An 18,220-nucleotide genomic window follows, 5' to 3' on the forward strand; every position below is an offset into this window, starting at 1 on the left:
GTCAGGAGCCTGGCGAGGTACCTAAGGGGCAAGCCTTCTCATCTCTGCCCGGAGCAGGTCAGCACACAACAGCCCAGCCGCTCTCTTGAGAGGGTTTCCCTCCCCTCCCCTCAGCTAGATAAGCTGCCAGGCTGGTCCTCAATGACTCAGGGAAAGCCTCTCAGCTCAAGGGGCAGGGAAGTTGTGAGTAAGGGCCCAGTGCCAGGCCCAGCTCATCTACTCAGCTCTCCAGGACTTGGCAAGCATGCCTGGTACAGGTGGGGCCGAGTTGGCTTCTAGGCCGCCAGAAACGAGGGGCTTTTGAGGAGTTTCTGGCTTTAAGAAGTTGATGGAGTAAACTAGGGTTGGGAAAGAGATCCCAGCATGCAAGAGCGGAACGGAAGGGGACAAGGACCCCAACCCATATGCCACACAATCCTCGGGCAAGCAGAGAGGACAGCCAACAGACAGGCCTGCTGGGTGGCTTTCCTCTTTGGCAGACAGAGAACAAGAGCTCCAGACAAGACTCTGGTTCACCTAGAAGCCTGAGACAGAAGGGTGGCTGCTTCTAAGGGATACAGAGGCTCCAGGGGGTATGAGAAGCCAAATGGATGACTGGGCTGGGCACAGTGCCTTCCTGCTGGGGAGCAAAATGGGAGATGTACAAGGGCTTATGGGGCTGGCAGGATGGAGGAGGTAGAGCTGAGAAAGCACGTATTCTTTGCCAAGTCTAAATCTTCCCTCTGTTAGCCCAGCTGAGAAGCAAACTGCTCCCGGGAAAGGCTGAGGAGGAGGCCTGAGATATCGGTGAATCAATCCCACATCAGTTATGTTTTAAGGGGTTATTTATTTTGGGGGGTAAAACTTACATACACCATAAACCGTCAGGAAGGGAGCCTAGTCGTAGGAGTCGGGAGCAGGAGCCAGGAGCAAGCACCGGAACCAAGAGCCGGAACCAAGAGGGCCTGATTCAGATCTGTTTCTCTTTTTAAAAGAGAAATATACCATGCCCCAGTGGGCTGGTATTTTAGCAGCTATTGGCTGACGGAGTGGAAGTCGCTCCCTGCTGCACTGTGGGCTCGTATTTCAGCGACTATTGGTTGAGGCAGCGGAAGTTACTCCCACAACACCTCCCCCTTTTGTTTAAGTAAGAGAGTTTTAAGCCTATTATGAAATTATATACAGTAAGTATAAACCTACATAATTATATACAATAAATACAAATATCCTATTTTAACTAGCTTAAGTCTTGTATAAGAAATAACTTGGCCACGTCATGAAAGGAAAGTAACTACGTTTATATAATCTTTAATCCCATTAAAGATTTGAGAAGGGAAATAATGTTACCTGAGTAATTAGGAAGTGTAATCAAACTTTTAGAACATGTAACAAATCACATAGACAACTGGCTACCTGGGCAAACACCCAAAATCACATTTGCAGCGTTGAAGCAACCAATTTTGGCTAAGGCCTAACATAACTGACATACCATTTTTAAAGGCAAGGAACTTTTTAAAATTATCTTATCCTGTCTTGGCAGGATATGACAGTCCTGTTTTATCCATTTACGGATACTCTGAAACTCTGTCAGTAGTTGAGGTATGGGCATTTTTTTACCCAAAGGCCAGTTTTGCCAAGAAGAAAGGCTCCAGGTAGAGTGTCTTTGGTGTTCAACATTTTCTAGGGAATAGATCAGTGTTGTCAGGAGTGATTGTGTCTTTCTACCATAGAACTCTGAGTTAGATTAAAGGCCATTTTCTACAGCTCTTTGAAGAGGTTGAAGATTATCTATCTATATTGAATATAATGTCTATGTATCTAAAGAACCTGATTAGTCTAATTATAAATGACAAACTTAGATGACTATTGATCTATATTATTCTCAATATCTATCTAACTTAAAGACTGAAATAGTAAACAACTGTGTAATAAATGGGGACAATATGACCTCCAAATATAAACAATGTGTAAGTATACATTGTAATATGGTAAATATATATCAATACATAAACAATATATAAGTATCTTAATCAGAGGTAGAAGTGTACAATGTAATATGGTAAAATATACATATATCAATACAATATATATATATGTCAATACATAAAAATGTTTTAAACAGAGGTAGAAGCATGTATGTATAAAATAGTCAACATAATTTAAGTTTGTATCAATATATAAGAATCAATATCAATATATTTGTCTAAAAATAATAACTCACAAGTACAAAGCTATTATCCCATAATCCAATTATCCCTCTTTTTTTTTTTTTGGATTGGCGCCAATTATCGGCGAATCAATCCCACACCAGTTATGTTTTAAGGGGTTATTTATTTTGGGGGGTAAAACTTACATACACCATAAACCGTCAGGAAGGGAGCCTAGTCGTAGGAGTCAGGAGCAGGAGCCAGGAGCAAGCACCGGAACCAAGAGCCGGAACCAAGAGGGCCTGATTCGGATCTGTTTCTCTTTTTAAAAGAGAAATATACCATGCCCCAGTGGGCTGGTATTTTAGCAGCTATTGGCTGACGGAGCGGAAGTCGCTCCCGGCTGCACTGTGGGCTCGTATTTCAGCGACTATTGGTTGAGACAGCAAAAGTTACTCCCACAACACTGAGAGAGGAGGGTACCCCCCCAAAAAGAGCCTCTGTGGTCCTGCCTTCCTACTCCAGGTCCAAGCTCACCTCACTCGCTCTTCACAACCCTCAAAGAGCATCGCCTCTCCCCAGTCCCCACATGGTCCTGGTGGTCACTAAACTGACGGACTAACTGCCCCTCGGTGCCCACCTTTCACCCAGAGATCATGCCCACCCTGGCCTATTTCTCCCAGACCATACCACCTGGGAACAGGGGAGGAGGCCTGGCGGTGAGAACATCAGACAGACAACCCGGGTTCCAGACTCAGCGCCACCCCCGACTAATGCAACACCTAAGCACTAGGCGCTTGACTGCTGGGCCTCAGCTTTCCTCACCTGTAAGAGAGGGTTGCCTGCACCTCAGATCTGTTTGTCTGACTCGCTCTTTCCTGTCCTGAGTGGCATTTGCCTTTCTTGGGACAGAGCTGACAGGAACACTATACCAGAATTGCTGCTCTGGGGCCTCTCTCCTCCATCCTGTACAAAGGACAGCAGGGCAGTTCTGGGTGGCTCCACCTTAGGGCCCAGAGTGTCTCCCCTGGGAACCCACAGGCTGGGCATCTGCTGGATGCTTCCTGGCCTGCACAGCCTCTAAGAATTAACTACATGGGCTTCAGCATCCGGCTCTTGAACACCTGTGGGCACAGCCCTGCCTTCTGCATGTCTGTCTCCCAGCAATCCCCGTAATGACCCGAGCAGCGCCTCGGCGCACCAGACGTCCAAGCAGGTGTCCAGTTGCCCACCTGGCGCCTTCCTGCAGGAAGTGTTCAGACCAGAACAGGAAGGAGTGCTAGGGTTGGGCGGGGCTCCCTGGGTGGAGGAGCAGAGCGGTAAAGGTTATCAGGGTGTGGTTCTATAAGCCACCTCTCTGCCTGCCGAGGCTCCTGCCCTGACAGCTCTGGAGGGAGCGGCACTCTGGAAGACAGAAAAGACTTGTTCCACAACAGGCTGCAGTGAAGGAAGCAGGGGACCACAGCCAGACGTCCTATTGGCTAGGAATTGCTTTTATGCAGCCTGTTCAGAAGTTCAGCAGACACACACACAGGGACAGCACTGCAGTAAGGGAAGGTCAAGACGCCCCCCCAGCTCCTGGCAAGTGATGATACAGGGGGTTGCTACCCAACAAAAGTTTTTGAAGGCCTGGACTGCGGACCATGGGTGCTCTGCTGCCCTCCTGTGGATTAGTGTGGTAAGTGCACACAGGCCCACAATGAGCTCTAGCCACCCTCTCCCTATTAGCTTTTTCTCTTCTCACATCTCCTTCATACTTAGCAAATGCCACTTTTAAAACCTCAGCACACTGGTAACACGTACCATGAGACCTGCCTCCAAAATACCATGAAGAGACAGAATTAATGAGATACAGATACCATACTTGTTAAAAATCCAACCCAGAGAATGTCAGTATTTGCTCCTTGAAATGCCACTCCCCATGCTAGGAGAAACATCTCTCACCAAACCGTCTGAACATTCAACTTTTTTTTTTTAATTACTTCTTGAGATCCATGTGTGGAGTCTTCATCGTTTCTGCTTTACCTTCCTACCAAATGTCAGAAGCCTTGGTGAGAACTGATTGTTCATAGAAGAATACGGCGTTCGGGGGTCACTCGTTCACTGGTGCGCTCATCCTGTGAGGGGCATGAAGCCCCAGGCACCGAGGATGCTGAGGGCGGCTGTGGCTCCATGGTGAGAACACAGCAGTGAAACGACCCGCAGCCACTCCTCGCCGGCTGGTTTCTGTACACTGCCAGACAGCTCAGCTTTCCTATTGCTAAAACAGAGGTGGCAGAGCCTCCCTTACCGAAGGGTTAGGTGAGGTAGCGTTGTAAAGCCCTGCGCTCTGAGAGAGGCTACTGCTGTCACAGACTGGACATTTTCATTATAATACACAGCAAGACAATAGTGTCTCTCTCCAGACTCCATAGGCATCCCTGTGTCACCCCGCCCCTTGAGGAATCTCATGGTTCTCGAGATGGCCCCAGAACAGCAGATCCCCTGCAGCTGGCAGCCTGGAGAAACCAAGTTGAGTGAGGAACTCTGGGGAAGGCCAGCAATCTGGATTTCAAAAACTTAGGTGTAGGGGGCTAGGGAGATGGCTCAGTGGTTAAGAGCACTGACTGCTCTTCCAGAGGACCCGGGTTCAATTCTCAGCACTTACATGGCAGCTCACAACTGTCTGTAATTCTAGTTCCAGGAGACCCAACACTCATGGCAAAACACCAATGTATGCAAAATATAAATGAATAAATAAATAAATATTAAAAAAAACTTAGGTGTATTCTGGGATGGAGAATGGCTGACGGAGGAAAGCGGGCGCGTGTGGAAATAAATAATTGGGATGCATGCAGGCTTCCCCACAGAGGAGAGAACAAGGGAGGGACGAGGGAACTGGTCCTCACATAGAGGGAGCAACGTGCACAGGGTTTCCTCTGCATGAAAAGGAGGCATGTGAGGAGGGAACCCCAGAGACTTGGCATGGCTGGAGGAGAGTGACAAGGAAGTGGGACTGAGACAGACAGTGCCGAACCCAGTCAGGAAGTCCTGGACAGGCTGGAAAATGGAATTTAGGCCTTGCCCTGGAAGCAATGGTAATGTGGAAGGGTTTTAGTGGAGAATGATATGAACACCTTATACTGGGGAGGTGGGGGCACTCTTGCACACTCTGACCTGGGGACAAGATGGAGAAGCTACTAGAAAGGTCTAGGTAGGGATGACCTCGGGCTGTGGCCTCAGGAATGCTGGGAACTAGGCAGCTTAGGAGATGGGAGGAGCAATGAATCTATGGGAGGGAAGGGAAGGGAAGGTGAGGCTCTCTGTCTGCCCATAAGAGGGATGCAGAGAAAACCATTCATGTTGGCACACACTGAATGGAGGGGCTCTGGTGAAAGCTACAGACTGGTATCTGCAGCAGTAATTAATCATGTTCTTATTTTTATCCCATTTTTTCCACCTACCCACCCATTTCAGTAAATACTGGGTTCCTACAGTGCAACGGAAAGATACTAGGATAATGGCAAACAAAATGAGCAGACGCTCTCCTCAAAGATTACTCAGCAATAGGATTCCACCAAAAGGTAAACAAGCTGGCACGTGGTTTGGCGGTGCTGTGGCCGCCATGGGTTCTGACCCAAGTATCATAAAAGAACCAGCTGACAAGTAGGAGTCAGATACCTGGGTATAGGAGGAAGAAAGGGCTCCAGGCTTAGGGAGTAGCACATGCAAAGGTCCCGTTTGGGGTTGATGTAAGGAAGGGGGAGAAAGGTGAACATCAACATAGGACACTGGTGGGAGAGAAGGTCACAGAGGTGGACAGGTTACCCCATCTTAGGTGGCAAATGTTCCAGGTTTCTCTTTATTATTTTAAATTTTATATGTCTGTGTGTGGGTATGGGCCCATGAGTGCAGGTACACACAGAGGTTCCCTGGAGCTGGAGTTACAGGCAGTTGTGAACCACCTGGTGTGGGTGCTAGGAATTCATCTTGGGTCCTCTGGAAGGACAGCGCATGCTCTTAACTGCTGAACCATCTCCAGCCTCTAGGTGGTAAATCTAAAGGATGGGTCAGATGAAACAATGAATGAACAAATCCAGCAACTGAACACTTTCCAAAAAACATATTAAGATGATGTTCATAAGAATGAGAAATGCAGCTGGGGCGGTGGTGGGGCCACCTTTAATCCCAGCACTTGGGAGGCAGAGGCAGGCAGATCTGTGAGATCGAGGCCAGCCTGGTCTACAAGAGCTAGTTCCAGGACAGGCACCAAAGCTACACAGAGAAACCCTGTCTCGAAAAAAATGAGAAATGCAGAAACCATTTAAGTGAAGCGGTGAAGCGAGGACTGGGTGTGCCCTTACAGAGGGCTTGGCTGTGCAGTCATGGGACAACAGAGCAATTACCTAATAGATCACATGCAAAAAGGGCTTTTTTTGTTTTGTCTTGTTTTTTTAAATATAGTTAACACTGCAGTGCAAAGTGGGGGCGCACCTTTAATCCCCATATTTGGAAGGCAGAGGCAGGTGGAACTCTGTGAGGTCAAGGCCAGACTGATCCAGGTAACAAGTTCCAGACCACTCAAGCTAAATAATGAGATCCTGTCTCAAAAAAGGTGAAGTCGGGGAAAGATGGCTCAGCAGTTAGGAGCACTGACTGATCTTCCAAAGGACCCAGATTCGATTCCCAGCACCCACATGGTAGCTCACAGCCATCTGTAACTCCAGTACTGAGGGATTCATCCTCTCCTGGGGGATGTGGTCTCTGGTAGCACTGCACACATGTGGTTCACAGACACACATGCAAGCAAAACACCCATGTGCATAAAGTAAATAAGTACTATATATCTGGTTAATAATCAAGTTGATGTTTGTGCTGGCTGGTTCTGAGGCAGGAACTGAAAAAAAAATGACACCTAGTTGTCCTTAGGAGTGAACATTTTTTAAACTGTTACTATTGTTGTTGTTGTTGTTGTTGCTGTTAGGAGAAAGAGTAAGAGTACTGGACCTCACAAATGCTAAACGAGTGCCCACCACTGAGCTGTATCTCCAGCTTTTCCCTTAAGTCTCCCTAAGTTACCTGAATTGTCCTAGAGCTTAGTATGTAACCTAGATGGGCCTTTAATTTGGGATCCACCTGTCTGTCTCCTGAATAGCCAGGATTATAGGCCAGAAGGCCCAGATGAGGATTTCAAACAAAGCAGGGCTTCCTCTCTAGAAGGCACCTTCCTCTCTGAAGGTATAGCTATCTCTGGCAGAGACAGTGACCCAGCACCAGGGCAGTGGGCATTGGGACTCTTTGGTGGCTGCAGAATATAGGGGTGATTCAAGAAAGAAGTCATGGACACAGGCCTGGGCACGGGGAGTTTCACTTCTGGCAGAAGCTAGCACTGAGCTTTCTGGGGGATGGAGAGAGACAGACAGACAGTAACAGACACTGAGTTCCAGCAGAAGGAAATGAGTCCAAGTGTGTGGCTGTAGACCTCCAAAGCCAGAAGTCGCATCCTCTACCTGCAGGCCAGGCGGCTTCCCAGGGCCTACGCTCAGCCACCCCAGAGTCAAGACTCATTGCTCACACGACCTGGCCAATCCCTTAGAAGAAAGAGAATACCCCACATCTCAAGAGCCACAGAGGCCCCATCCGGGAGAACAAGAGCAGCTGGGCGTAGCCTTGCCGCTGCTAGCCTGTTTCCTCCCAAGAACCCGTCCCCTAACATTCCACACCCCGCTTCACATCTCAGCGCCTCATCTCTTTCCCCTCAAACCCTTGCCAGGACATCTATGATAGCCTCTCCCACACCTGGGATGAGTCAGTTATTCGGCTGGTGCAGCCCAGCCCAACACTCTGTGGACCCTACCCTAGAAACCTGTCTGTGACTGACACTAGTCACAGTCAGGCCAAATGACACATGCTCTTATCTGTCAGGTGCTTCTCAGTGCCTCTGGGCCACCCACAGACGCAGTGGCCATACCTAAGGTGACAGACCAGATCCCTGAGCCGCTTGACCTCCCTGGGAGGCATCTATGACTAGGGCAAAAGCCAGACCAAAGGTGAGGTAAAAAAAGCAAATGATCTCCTTACTTGATGAAGTATACAGCTCCTTCCGGGGTTAAGTCCGTCTCCCAGCCTTTAGGCAAACCTGCAAGGAAGCAAAGCCACAGATTGAGAAGCCCTGGAAGCAGGTACCCATCTCTCTTCTCCCCGGGATCCTGGGGCCTGGAATGGCAGGGAAACTCCAGGGGAAGCCACAGTGTCCAAGCAGCACTACAGCTTTTCCAACTTCTGCCGCCCGCTATTTCTAGTCTTCACCCAATTATATCCAATTATATCTAATTATATCCAGGCCTTCATCAATGAGAAGAGAGATGACTGTAGACAGAGGGGTCCTCTGGCAATGAGCACATCAAAGGCAACAAATGAACCACTACGTGATGGTTATTTATCGTTTACCCCACTAACCTCTGCGCATCTGCACCAGGCCAGGTCCAGAGCCAGACATAGAGGGAACCCACAGACGTCTGTCCTGTAAGGTCCGCAGGGTCCTCTGACCTCCTTACAGAGGTCAAAGCTGGGGTCAAGGGTGTGTGGCTCACCCAGGACTCAAAGGTCCTTAACACCCAAAATCTAATTAGGACATACGTCTCTGAATCCCAGGCTAGCATTAAAACCTCCAAACTGCTGCTTTACACAGGCGCTGAGGACCCGGAAACAGATCCCAGAAAACAGAGACTGGCTTTTGAATTTCAATGGCATCTCGGAGAAGAAGCTCCCAGACATCAATGGCAGAATCTCAGAGTGACAAGGGTTGAATCACTGAGGAAGCTGACCTTAACCAGGAAGCACTATAGATACCACATCCAGAGAGTCCTGGTAAGTCCCGACTCAGCCTGTTACTGTAGGGTCACTACTGCTGCAATGAAACACCATGACCAAAGCTCCTTTGGGAGGAAAGGGGTTATTCAGCTGACAAGTCCAACTCATTGTTCATCATCAAAGGAAGTGGGAGCAGGAACTCAGACAGAGCAGGAACCTGGAGGCAGGAGCTGATGCAGAGGTCATGGAGAGGTACTGCTTACTGCCTTACTCATCATGACCTTCTTATAGAACCCAGGGCCACCAGCCCCAGGTTGGCACCACCCACAATGGGCTCAGCCCTCTGGTATCAATCACTACTTAAGAAAATGCCCTTGGGGCTGGAGAGATGGCTCAGCAGTTAAGAGCACTGGCTGCTCTTCCAGATGACTTGGGTTCAATTCCCAGCACCCACATAGTGGCTCACAACTGTCTATAACTCCAGTTCCAGAGAATCCGACACCCTCACACAGACACAAATGCAGGCAAACACCAATGCACATAAAATAAATAAATCTAAAAGAAAAAAAAAGATGCCCTTAAAGGTGGCAAACGCCTTTAATCCCAGCACTCGGGAGGCAGAGGCAGGTGGATCTCTGTGAGTTCGAGGCCAGCCTGGTCTACAGATGAGTGCCAGGACAGGATCCAAAGCTACAGAGAAACCCTGTCTCCAAAAACAAAAAAAAAGAAAGAAAGGAAGGAAGGAAGGAAGGAAGGAAGGAAGGAGAGAGAGAGAGAGAGAGAGAGAGAGAGAGAGAGAGAGAAAGAAAGAAAGAAAGAAAGAAAGAAAGAAAGAAAGAAAGAAAGAAAGAAAGGAAAAGAAAGTGCCCTACAGGCTTGCCTGCAGTCCGATCTTTCAGAGACATTTTCATAACTGAGCTCCTCCTCTCCGACGACTCTAGCTTGAGTCAAGATGACATAAGACTAGCCAGCACACCTGCTCACTCCACCAAAAGAGACATAGTAGCCAGTTCCCACCTTCCCAGCACAGAGATTCCCCCACCCCATGGGAAAGAACCTTGAGAGAATTTATACCAGCCAGGGCTGGTGGAGATCACTCCTCCTACAGGGAGCAGGAGCCCCCTGGCTGACATATAGGGAAATGGGAACAGATTCTCTTGGCACTCATTGTTTCTCTTGCTCAGTCCAAACATCTGCCTTGGAGGTTACAAGACTCAGTCAGCCACGCACTGGTAGTCTAAGTATCCCATCATCCTGTGCGTCCATACGTATGGTTTTCCTCTGGGCTGGTTCCTGAGGGGCAGGAGCTGAGCTCCCCTGTCTTGTTCTGCTGAAACAGCAGCAATGATGGACGCAGAGGATCTTCATGAATATAAGTGACTACAATGAGGGGTCAAAGATGGACCAGCCACTCTCCTGAGCTCGGGCTCTGCTCTTTGCATGTGTGACCCGAAGCAGGTGGAGTAGCTCGTATGCAGTGCACTGGGTGTCAGACCAAGAGGGAAACTGAGGCCCAGACAGGTTAATCGGCTTGCTTAGGGCCACACAGGAAGTGTCTGGGCTGGGAAGTGAGTGCTAGTCTGCCACCTCCAAAGCCTACACTCTTGCCTCTGTGTGGCTCCATCAATGCTGCTTGTCCCCCTCTGTCCCCGTGGGAGGACGCTCCCATTCAGAAGGGTGTGGGCTGGCAGCCTCCCCAAGTAGAGGGATCCCCATTGGGTCAGAATCATAAATAATCCTGCCACTGTGATGTGCTGGGAAAGAGGCCAGGGTGGTTTCTGTCCTCTGCCTTTTCTAGCAACTTCCCTCCACACTGCCCTCTCTGCCTGGGCAACACCAAGAGCGCTTATGTTCCTGTCCAGGCGGCGTGCCCGCTCGGGCAGCTGCCCTCCCAGCAAGCTTCAGGGCCATCTTAACTCCTTCCCAGCCTTGGATAACCAGTCAGCTGCACCCAATGTGGAAAGAATTGTCGCCCAGACTCTTCAAAACCTTCTGAGTCCTACCTAGAGAACAATACTATTCTCAACTGGAGTCGCTGAGGCCCTGCACCAACACAACCAGCCAGCAGAAGAAACCAGCCGTGACATGGTGGCAGGGGGCCTCACTGCACTTGAGTTGGAGATGGGACAGTAGCAACCGCAACACCCGCTCCCCCCCACACACACCTCTTGTGGTGCCAGATTTTTTGCACAGCACTGATAAAACCTTGTAAGGTTCATAATCCTCTCCCACTTACGCAGATGCAGAAACAAAGTCCCAGAGGAGCCAAGCAACGGCAAGGAGAGCTAGCTGCCACCGGAACTAGGTCTCTGCACCTCGGAACTTGCGTCTCGCCAGGACCCCACTTCGCTTGTTAGCCAGGTGGCCTTGAGCCAAGGACTTCCTCGCTAACCTTCATTTTCGTCCCCTAAAATGCAGGAGTTGATCTCCATGGTCCCTGAAGCCTCCTTCAGCTCTGATTCCAGCCCAGATCTAAACGAAGTAGGCTCTGGGCCAGTCAAATCCTTAACCCAGCGAGTCCAAAAGTTGAGCTGTGCCCTGTGAGTGACCGAGGCTGGTGTCTGGCCACGTACAGGCTACAAAGGGCCAGGAGACTTCCTACAATACTGCTCATGCCCCTCTCCCTCCCGGCCTCTCGAGGAAGGCCTTTCACTAGCTTGCAGCCCTCCAAGCCTTCTGATTCCCCGGACCACTTCCCCTGCAACCCCAGCTGAACTATTTCTCTGGCTGTTTCTTGTGTGTCGTTGGCCTGCACCCATCACCTTTCCCACTAGCCTGGGAGAGCTGAGAGGGCAAGAAGGAGATCAATGTTAGCTTTGGTCTCTTTCTCCCCAGCTACAGGAGTTCCACCAGCCACCAAGGGCTATTTGCATTTAAATTGATTAAAATTACTTCCAGTCCACTGTAGGCCAACCACATTCCCACTGCTCTCTAGCACACAGGGCTGAGGGCGGCTGAATTAAGCAGCACAGGTGGAAAACAGCCCAACTTAGCATTCGGCACAGGGGCTGGGGCCCAGGATAGAGGCAACCTTTAGTTGATCTGCCCTCTAAGATCTGTCCCTGAAACTAATAGCAGAAATGTACCCCTTAGAGGTTCTCTGCACTACTCCCCAAGGGCCGTCTGGAGCCTAGGATGAGTCTACTCATGGCGAAGGAGAGGTTAAAGCAGATCTAGGGACAAGGGCTCCTATGTCTGTCTCCTCATTAACTGCAAAGGTTACAACGGCAGGTGACTCCTTACCTGGGCTGGAGCAGTAGCCACTCTGGATGGGTGAGTTCGTACCAGGGTGCACCCAGCTGGTTGACTTCTCCTCATCACTACGGAAGAACCAATGAGACAGTGGTTCACACAAGGCTGGCTCAGAACTTTCAGCTCCGGAGATGGCCATGCCCACCCTATGCCATGCATCTGTTTGTATTCACATCTGCAAAACCAACCCTGAAGCTTCAGAGGTGAGCGACATTCAATTCCTAGCTGTGAAGACTCCACTAGTAAAGCAGGAACACGGACACGTTTAGACACACAGTGATGCTGACACACGCTGACGCAGACAAAGCATGATGCGGACACACCATGAATGTGGACACACCATGAATTTGGACACACCATGAATGCAGACACACTGTAAATGCAGACATACCATAAACACAGACACACCGTGAACAAAGACACACCGTGAACACAGACACACCGTGACGCAGACACACCGTGACGCGGACACACCGTGAATGCAGACACACCGTGACGCGGACACACCGTGACGCGGACACACCGTGACGCGGACACACCGTGAACGCAGACACACCGTGAACAAAGACACACCGTGAACGCAGACACACCGTGAACACAGACACACCGTGACGCGGACACACCGTGACGTGGACACACCGTGAATGCGGACACACCGTGACGCGGACACACCGTGACGCGGACACACCGTGAACGCGGACACACCGTGACGCGGACACACCGTGATGCGGACACACCGTGGCGCGGACACACCGTGACGCGGACAAACCATGAACGCGGACACACCATGAACGCAGACACACCGTGAACACAGACACACCATGACGCAGACACACCATGAGGCAAGAGTAGACAGACTCTGTAGGCTGCAGGGGCAGAGTTACCACAATTGACAGAATACCCTGGCCCTGGCCCAATTCACTGAAGAGGACACTTCAGAGAGACTGTGAGGACCTCTAACAAGCAGTTCCTTGGGTGGCTGAGCGGGGGTCACTGTGAAGAGTCCCGCATGGCTGCAGTGCTGTGCATTGTCGGTCACAACATTCCCTCCATGTGAAAATCTGACAGAAGGGTGTGGTGGCACATGTCTTTAACCTCAGCACTTGGAAGCAAAGCTGACAGAGTCTCTGAGTTGGGGCCCAGCATGATCTACATATCAAGTTCTAGGTCACTGGAGAGGTGGCTCAGTGGTTAAGAGAACTGGCTGTCTTTCAGAGGACCCAGGGTCAATTCCCAACATGCACACGGCAGCTCACAACTGCCTGTAACCCCAGTTCCAGGGGATCTGACACCTTCAATCAGACACGCACGCGAGCAGAACACCAATTCACAGAAAATAAGAATAAGTTCCAGGTCAGCCAGAGCTACACAGCATTTTGAAATGCTCTTTCAAAAACAATAAAAAAGGGATTGGAAACAAATCTATAGGAGAGAGCTTGTCTTGCACGCACAAGGCCCTGGGTTCCAATCCCAATATTAAAAACAAAAATAAAATAAAATAAAATAAATTGACAGATTGTGAATCTGAGGTTCAGAGAAGTTATGGAACCTGCGCAGGTCACACCTGAAAGTAACAAAGCCAGGATTCAGACCTGCTCACTTCCCAGTCCCAACATGTTTCTGGCATCTTACACCCAGTGAGGTGGGCTCCCCAGCACCATCTATCTGAGGGCAAAGAATTTCATAGATTTTCTTCAATCCCACCACCCAAGGGACACCAATTCTCCCAGATGTGTCCCAACATGAAGCTCCATTTCAGGATGGAGTAGGGGAAGGGGAGGCCCTTCCAGATGGCCCAGGCGCTAAAGTGGACTTGAGACAAGATTCCATTCAGTGTCTGGGGAATAAGTGATGCATATAAGCTCCACAAAGAGTCTACTCGACTTTTATTGTAGTAAGACTGACAAGAACCTGCACTCGTGTATAAATTAATGTTCTGATAAATCTGAAGAACACCTTGGAAGCTGCCACCAAGTCAAGATAACGAACCCCCAGCTCTTTGTGCCCCCTGGTACTTCCTGTCTCCCATCCTCCCAGCCCTGTCTACCCTCCTAGGTCTTCCCGAGCCACACCCATCTGCTTTGTACTGACATTCGTGAGTTTCTAGTTTACACAACAGGAATCGCACAAGCCAGACTTGTCTATCTGAACTTCCTTCCATACTGTGGTGTTAGTGACTCACGAATGGCCCTTCGCAGCGGTTCATGAAGGCCGCACCAGTGTCCATCTACTCCGGTGTGATGGGCATACAAGTTTTCTCATCTCAGGTCAAAGCTGCTGTGAACATCTGTGGGCCGTGAGGGAACATGCACCCTTTTTCTTTTTCTTTTCTTTTTTTTTTTGACTTTATTGATTTGTTTTGTTTTCTTTTGTTTTGTTTTTCAAAGCAAGGTTTTTCTAGGTAACAGCCCTGTCTGTCCTGAAACTTGCTTCTTAGACCAGGCTAGCCTCAAACTCACAGAGACCTACCTGCCTCTGCCTCCCAGGTGCTGGGATTAGAGGCATGCGCCACCACACCTGGCAACTTCATTAATTTTTCTCTGAAGCTGGACACCTGCTGTACAGGGAGACCTTCCAACTGACCCACAAGCAGAGAAGAAACAAAGTCACAATTCTAGTGACCTCTTGCACTCTGGAGCCATTGGGAGTTGTAGGAGGTGGCTTCTAACAGTAGGGCCTTGGGTCTGGGTTTGGTGCTGGCCAGAAGCCAGAAAGGAAGGCCAGGACTACAAAAGACTGGAGGGAGCCAGTGTCCCCATTATGCTGCCAGAACCCTCCCCTCCTCTCACACAGTTGCTCTCCCCCAGCCTTCCCCCTCCATTTCCACCTAACTGGATGCTATGGATAGCCCCATCACAGGATGGCTTCTCCACCACAGCCTTCAGCTCCCTCTGTTTATCCCTCTGCCGCCTCTCCTTGTCAGCCTGGTCCAGAGTAAAGTGGCTGGGTGTTGCCTGGCCTTAGCACTGATGGGGAAGCTAGACCCGAGAGGGCTCATACCACGACAAATCCAATCTCCAGGTAGAGCTATGTCCTTCATCCGGGTTATCAGTGAGTGGCCACTCTAGTTCTAGGGCTTCTCCACCGGCCTTGAGGCCCAGCCTGCCTCTCCTACACACCCTACTGCATTGCCCTCTCTACAGCCCGTAAATGAAGAAAAAGTCAAAGCCATCAGGTTCCCCGGATATCTACCCTACCTGCAAGCATGCTCAGTTCCTCGCCTGTCTTTCCTTCTTGTCTCTACACTGGAGAAGTGAGCCTTCTTTCTGGGCGATCTCCCTACTCTTGCCCATCTTTTATAGCCTATAGCCCCTTATCTACTGGGAGCCCCAGCCTGAATCACGAAGGGCACCTCTCTGTGGCACGCGGCCCCTTCCCCATGCTACTGTCTGTGTCTCATATGGGCACAATTCCCCATCTCTCTCAGTGACGCCCACCTCCCTGCCAACTTCCTACTCTCCTTCTCAACCCAGCGTCCCTCCCGGAAGCAAGTCCCTCCTGCTTTCCCTGCTTGCTGGCATCCTCCTTACCAATTCCCATTATTCTGGCCTCTGTTCCCAGCCTCTCCTGAAACCACTTTCCACTAGGGACAGCCCTCCCACACTCCTAAGACCCGTAGCCGCTTCCTAACTTCTGCTCTCTGGGCGTTTCTACTGTATTGACCACTACTGCTCCCTCCTTCCTAATTCCTTCTTAAGCTCCCTGTCTTCTCTCTTCTCCAGTCCTGGTGCTGCTCACCTCTGACCCCCTTGGTCTCATTCCCAGGCTGGCCTGTCTTTCCCTAGTCTCTCCTTAAATATTGCTGTCACCTGGCCGTCTTCCTGGCCCCTCGCTCACGCTCCGGGCGGTCCCACCTCTTCACACCTCTTCCGGACAACCCCTAGAGGACCCTCTTTAGCCCAGCCTGCTCTCAACCGCCTGATGATGCAGCCAGCTGCTAAGCAACCCTATGGATGGCGCACAGGGACCTCAAGTTCAACACTTCCCCATTGAACTTACGCTTCGCTCCAACACACACAGACACACACACACACACACACACACACACACACACACACGAGCTGGGCTCCTCTTCTAGTCTTGATCTCCATCAGACTTGAGTGACACACTGTGAGGTGCCTCTTCCCTTGCCCACATTCAGCCACGGGGACCCTCTTAACCCTCTCCCGAGAGATGTTCCTCCTCTCTCACCTTTTCATCTCTAGCCTCTCTGCTTCAGTTCAGGCCCCGGCAGCTGTCTCAGACTTCCAGCTTTCAAAGCGGCTTCCTAACCGTGTTCTATTCTGGAACACTCCCACCCGCCCCCACACACACACATCCCCCCCCCCAGTCTTCATGACTGCTAGAGGGAGCCTTCTGGATGCAGATCCTACAGTATCAAGTCCTGGGGTAAAGCCGCCTGAGACTTTCTGTCTCTTGCTAAACGACTGGGCCTTGCTCATGCTGCCCATTCCTGCTTCCCCGTCTTATTTTCTCGGCAATCCCCAAAGCTTCCACTCCATCTCCACTGTAACCCAAGAAAGCTGTAGGTGCCTTTGCCTCAAGCCCTCTCTTTCTTACAGGACCGCCCACTGTCCTTTCCCCTGTAGCAGCAGTCCAGCCCTTACTCCTGGGACCGCCTCCCCAGTCTCCCTTCAGGGTCTTAGTTCTTCCCCTGGGTCCCATAGGCAGCAGCCCACAAGTAAATGCCTCCCGGGATTTATCATGTTCTCTCTTGCTTTCTCCCCATCACCTTAACGGCAAAGCATGTAGCTTATTGCTTTTATTTTTGTGTTGCTGGGGAAAGGGAATGCTCTGTGTGAGATTGTGGGATGAAAGGCAAGGGAAGGAGGAAACCAGGAAGCAAAGTCGGTCACCACACTGGAGCTCTTGGGAATTCAGATCATCAGACTGTCTCTGCTCAGAACTGGAACGGGGCAGGGGGGGGGGTGTTGGTGGTAAGGGGAGGGGGAGTTTGTGGGGGCCAGACAACTCAGGGATCAGTCTTTTTTGTTTGTTTGTTTGTTTGTTTGTTTGTTTTTGAGACAGCGTCTTGCTATGTCCCCTTGGTTGGCCTAAAACTCAGAGACCCCCTTGCCTCTGCCACCAGAGTGCTGGGATCGAAGGTGTGCGCCAACAAGCCCAGCCTGGAATAAGTCTTTTCAGTAAGCTCACTGGATGATTTCTTATTTTAGCTTTTTTTCATTTTTTGAGGTAGAGGCCCAGCTTCCTCTCAAACTCTTAGGACAAGTGATCCCCCTGCCTCAGCCTCCTTAGTAGCTAGGACCACATGCACACTCCACCACACTTGACCTAGATGATTCTTAGAGGTTTTTAAGGCTCAAGGCACTGTGGGAAGTGACTCTCTCTTTTAATCCTGGAGTTCTGTTATTAAGGATCCTAACCCAGGGGCCAAGAACTTCAGTGAAGTTACTGCTAAGATAACATAATTCAGCATCAATTATGATAGATAGTGGTGATAATGACAGAAGAAAGTGCTAAGCAAGTATGGAAACAGAAACCCCAAACAGCAACCATGGATAGGACAAGCCCCTGACAAAGAGAAAGTGGGCTCGGGCTGGCGCTGGGCCATGTCTGACAAGTGGTCCTATTGGTCCTATCTCAGACAGATTCTTTGTCTCTCTCCAGACCTTAAGTCCTATGGTAACAACCTGGGGGCGTTTCAGATCTAATGTTCTCTGAGTGGCGTACTTGAGGAAGAGGAAGCTTGTCAAGTGTGGGAAGAGCCCAAACTGCTGTGCTCTATACACTTGCTATATCATTGGGAGATTTCTTTCCTGGCAAAGGATATCTATAAGAGAAGGCAGCCAAAAAGGGGCCAAACAGGGCCACTTTGCTATAATGAGATTATGCCACAGCCATTTGGTTTATGAAATTAATAGAACGGTGCTAATTTATCACTGAGAGCAGCAAAGAATGCTCCAAGCAAGCCCAGGACTTCTGCCTCCTGACCATAGACCCAGGGAAGCAGCAGGCAGGGGGAGGAGCTGCCTTGTTGAGGACTGGAGTCTGGCAGTGAGCAGGTGGTAGAGGCAGGGGCTTCTAATACG

General features: G+C 50.1%; 1 protein-coding gene across 14 annotated transcripts in view; it reads right to left on the reverse strand.

The window, feature by feature from the left end:
• The window catches only part of Plekha6 (pleckstrin homology domain containing A6), a 139,142-nt gene that overhangs the window by 119,976 nt on the left and 946 nt on the right, over positions 1 to 18,220 (reverse strand). For 13 of the 14 annotated variants that reach the window (XR_015737931.1, XM_087906514.1, XM_087906513.1 and 10 more), the window contains exons 2-3: positions 12,162 to 12,238; positions 8,187 to 8,244 (exon numbers count right to left, since the gene is read on the reverse strand). Coding sequence is in view for 13 of the 14 variants with exons in the window: in XM_087906514.1 (XP_087762640.1) it covers positions 8,187 to 8,244; positions 12,162 to 12,238 (135 nt within the window). In the remaining variant the exon portion in view is untranslated. The remainder of the gene's footprint in view (positions 1 to 8,186; positions 8,245 to 12,161; positions 12,239 to 18,220) is intronic. The other variant, XM_085688236.2, reaches the window with a different exon arrangement.

Source organism: Myodes glareolus, chromosome 5 (genome assembly GCF_982192425.1).
Source record: "Myodes glareolus chromosome 5, mMyoGla1.1, whole genome shotgun sequence".
Classification (NCBI taxonomy): Eukaryota; Metazoa; Chordata; class Mammalia; order Rodentia; family Cricetidae; genus Myodes; species Myodes glareolus.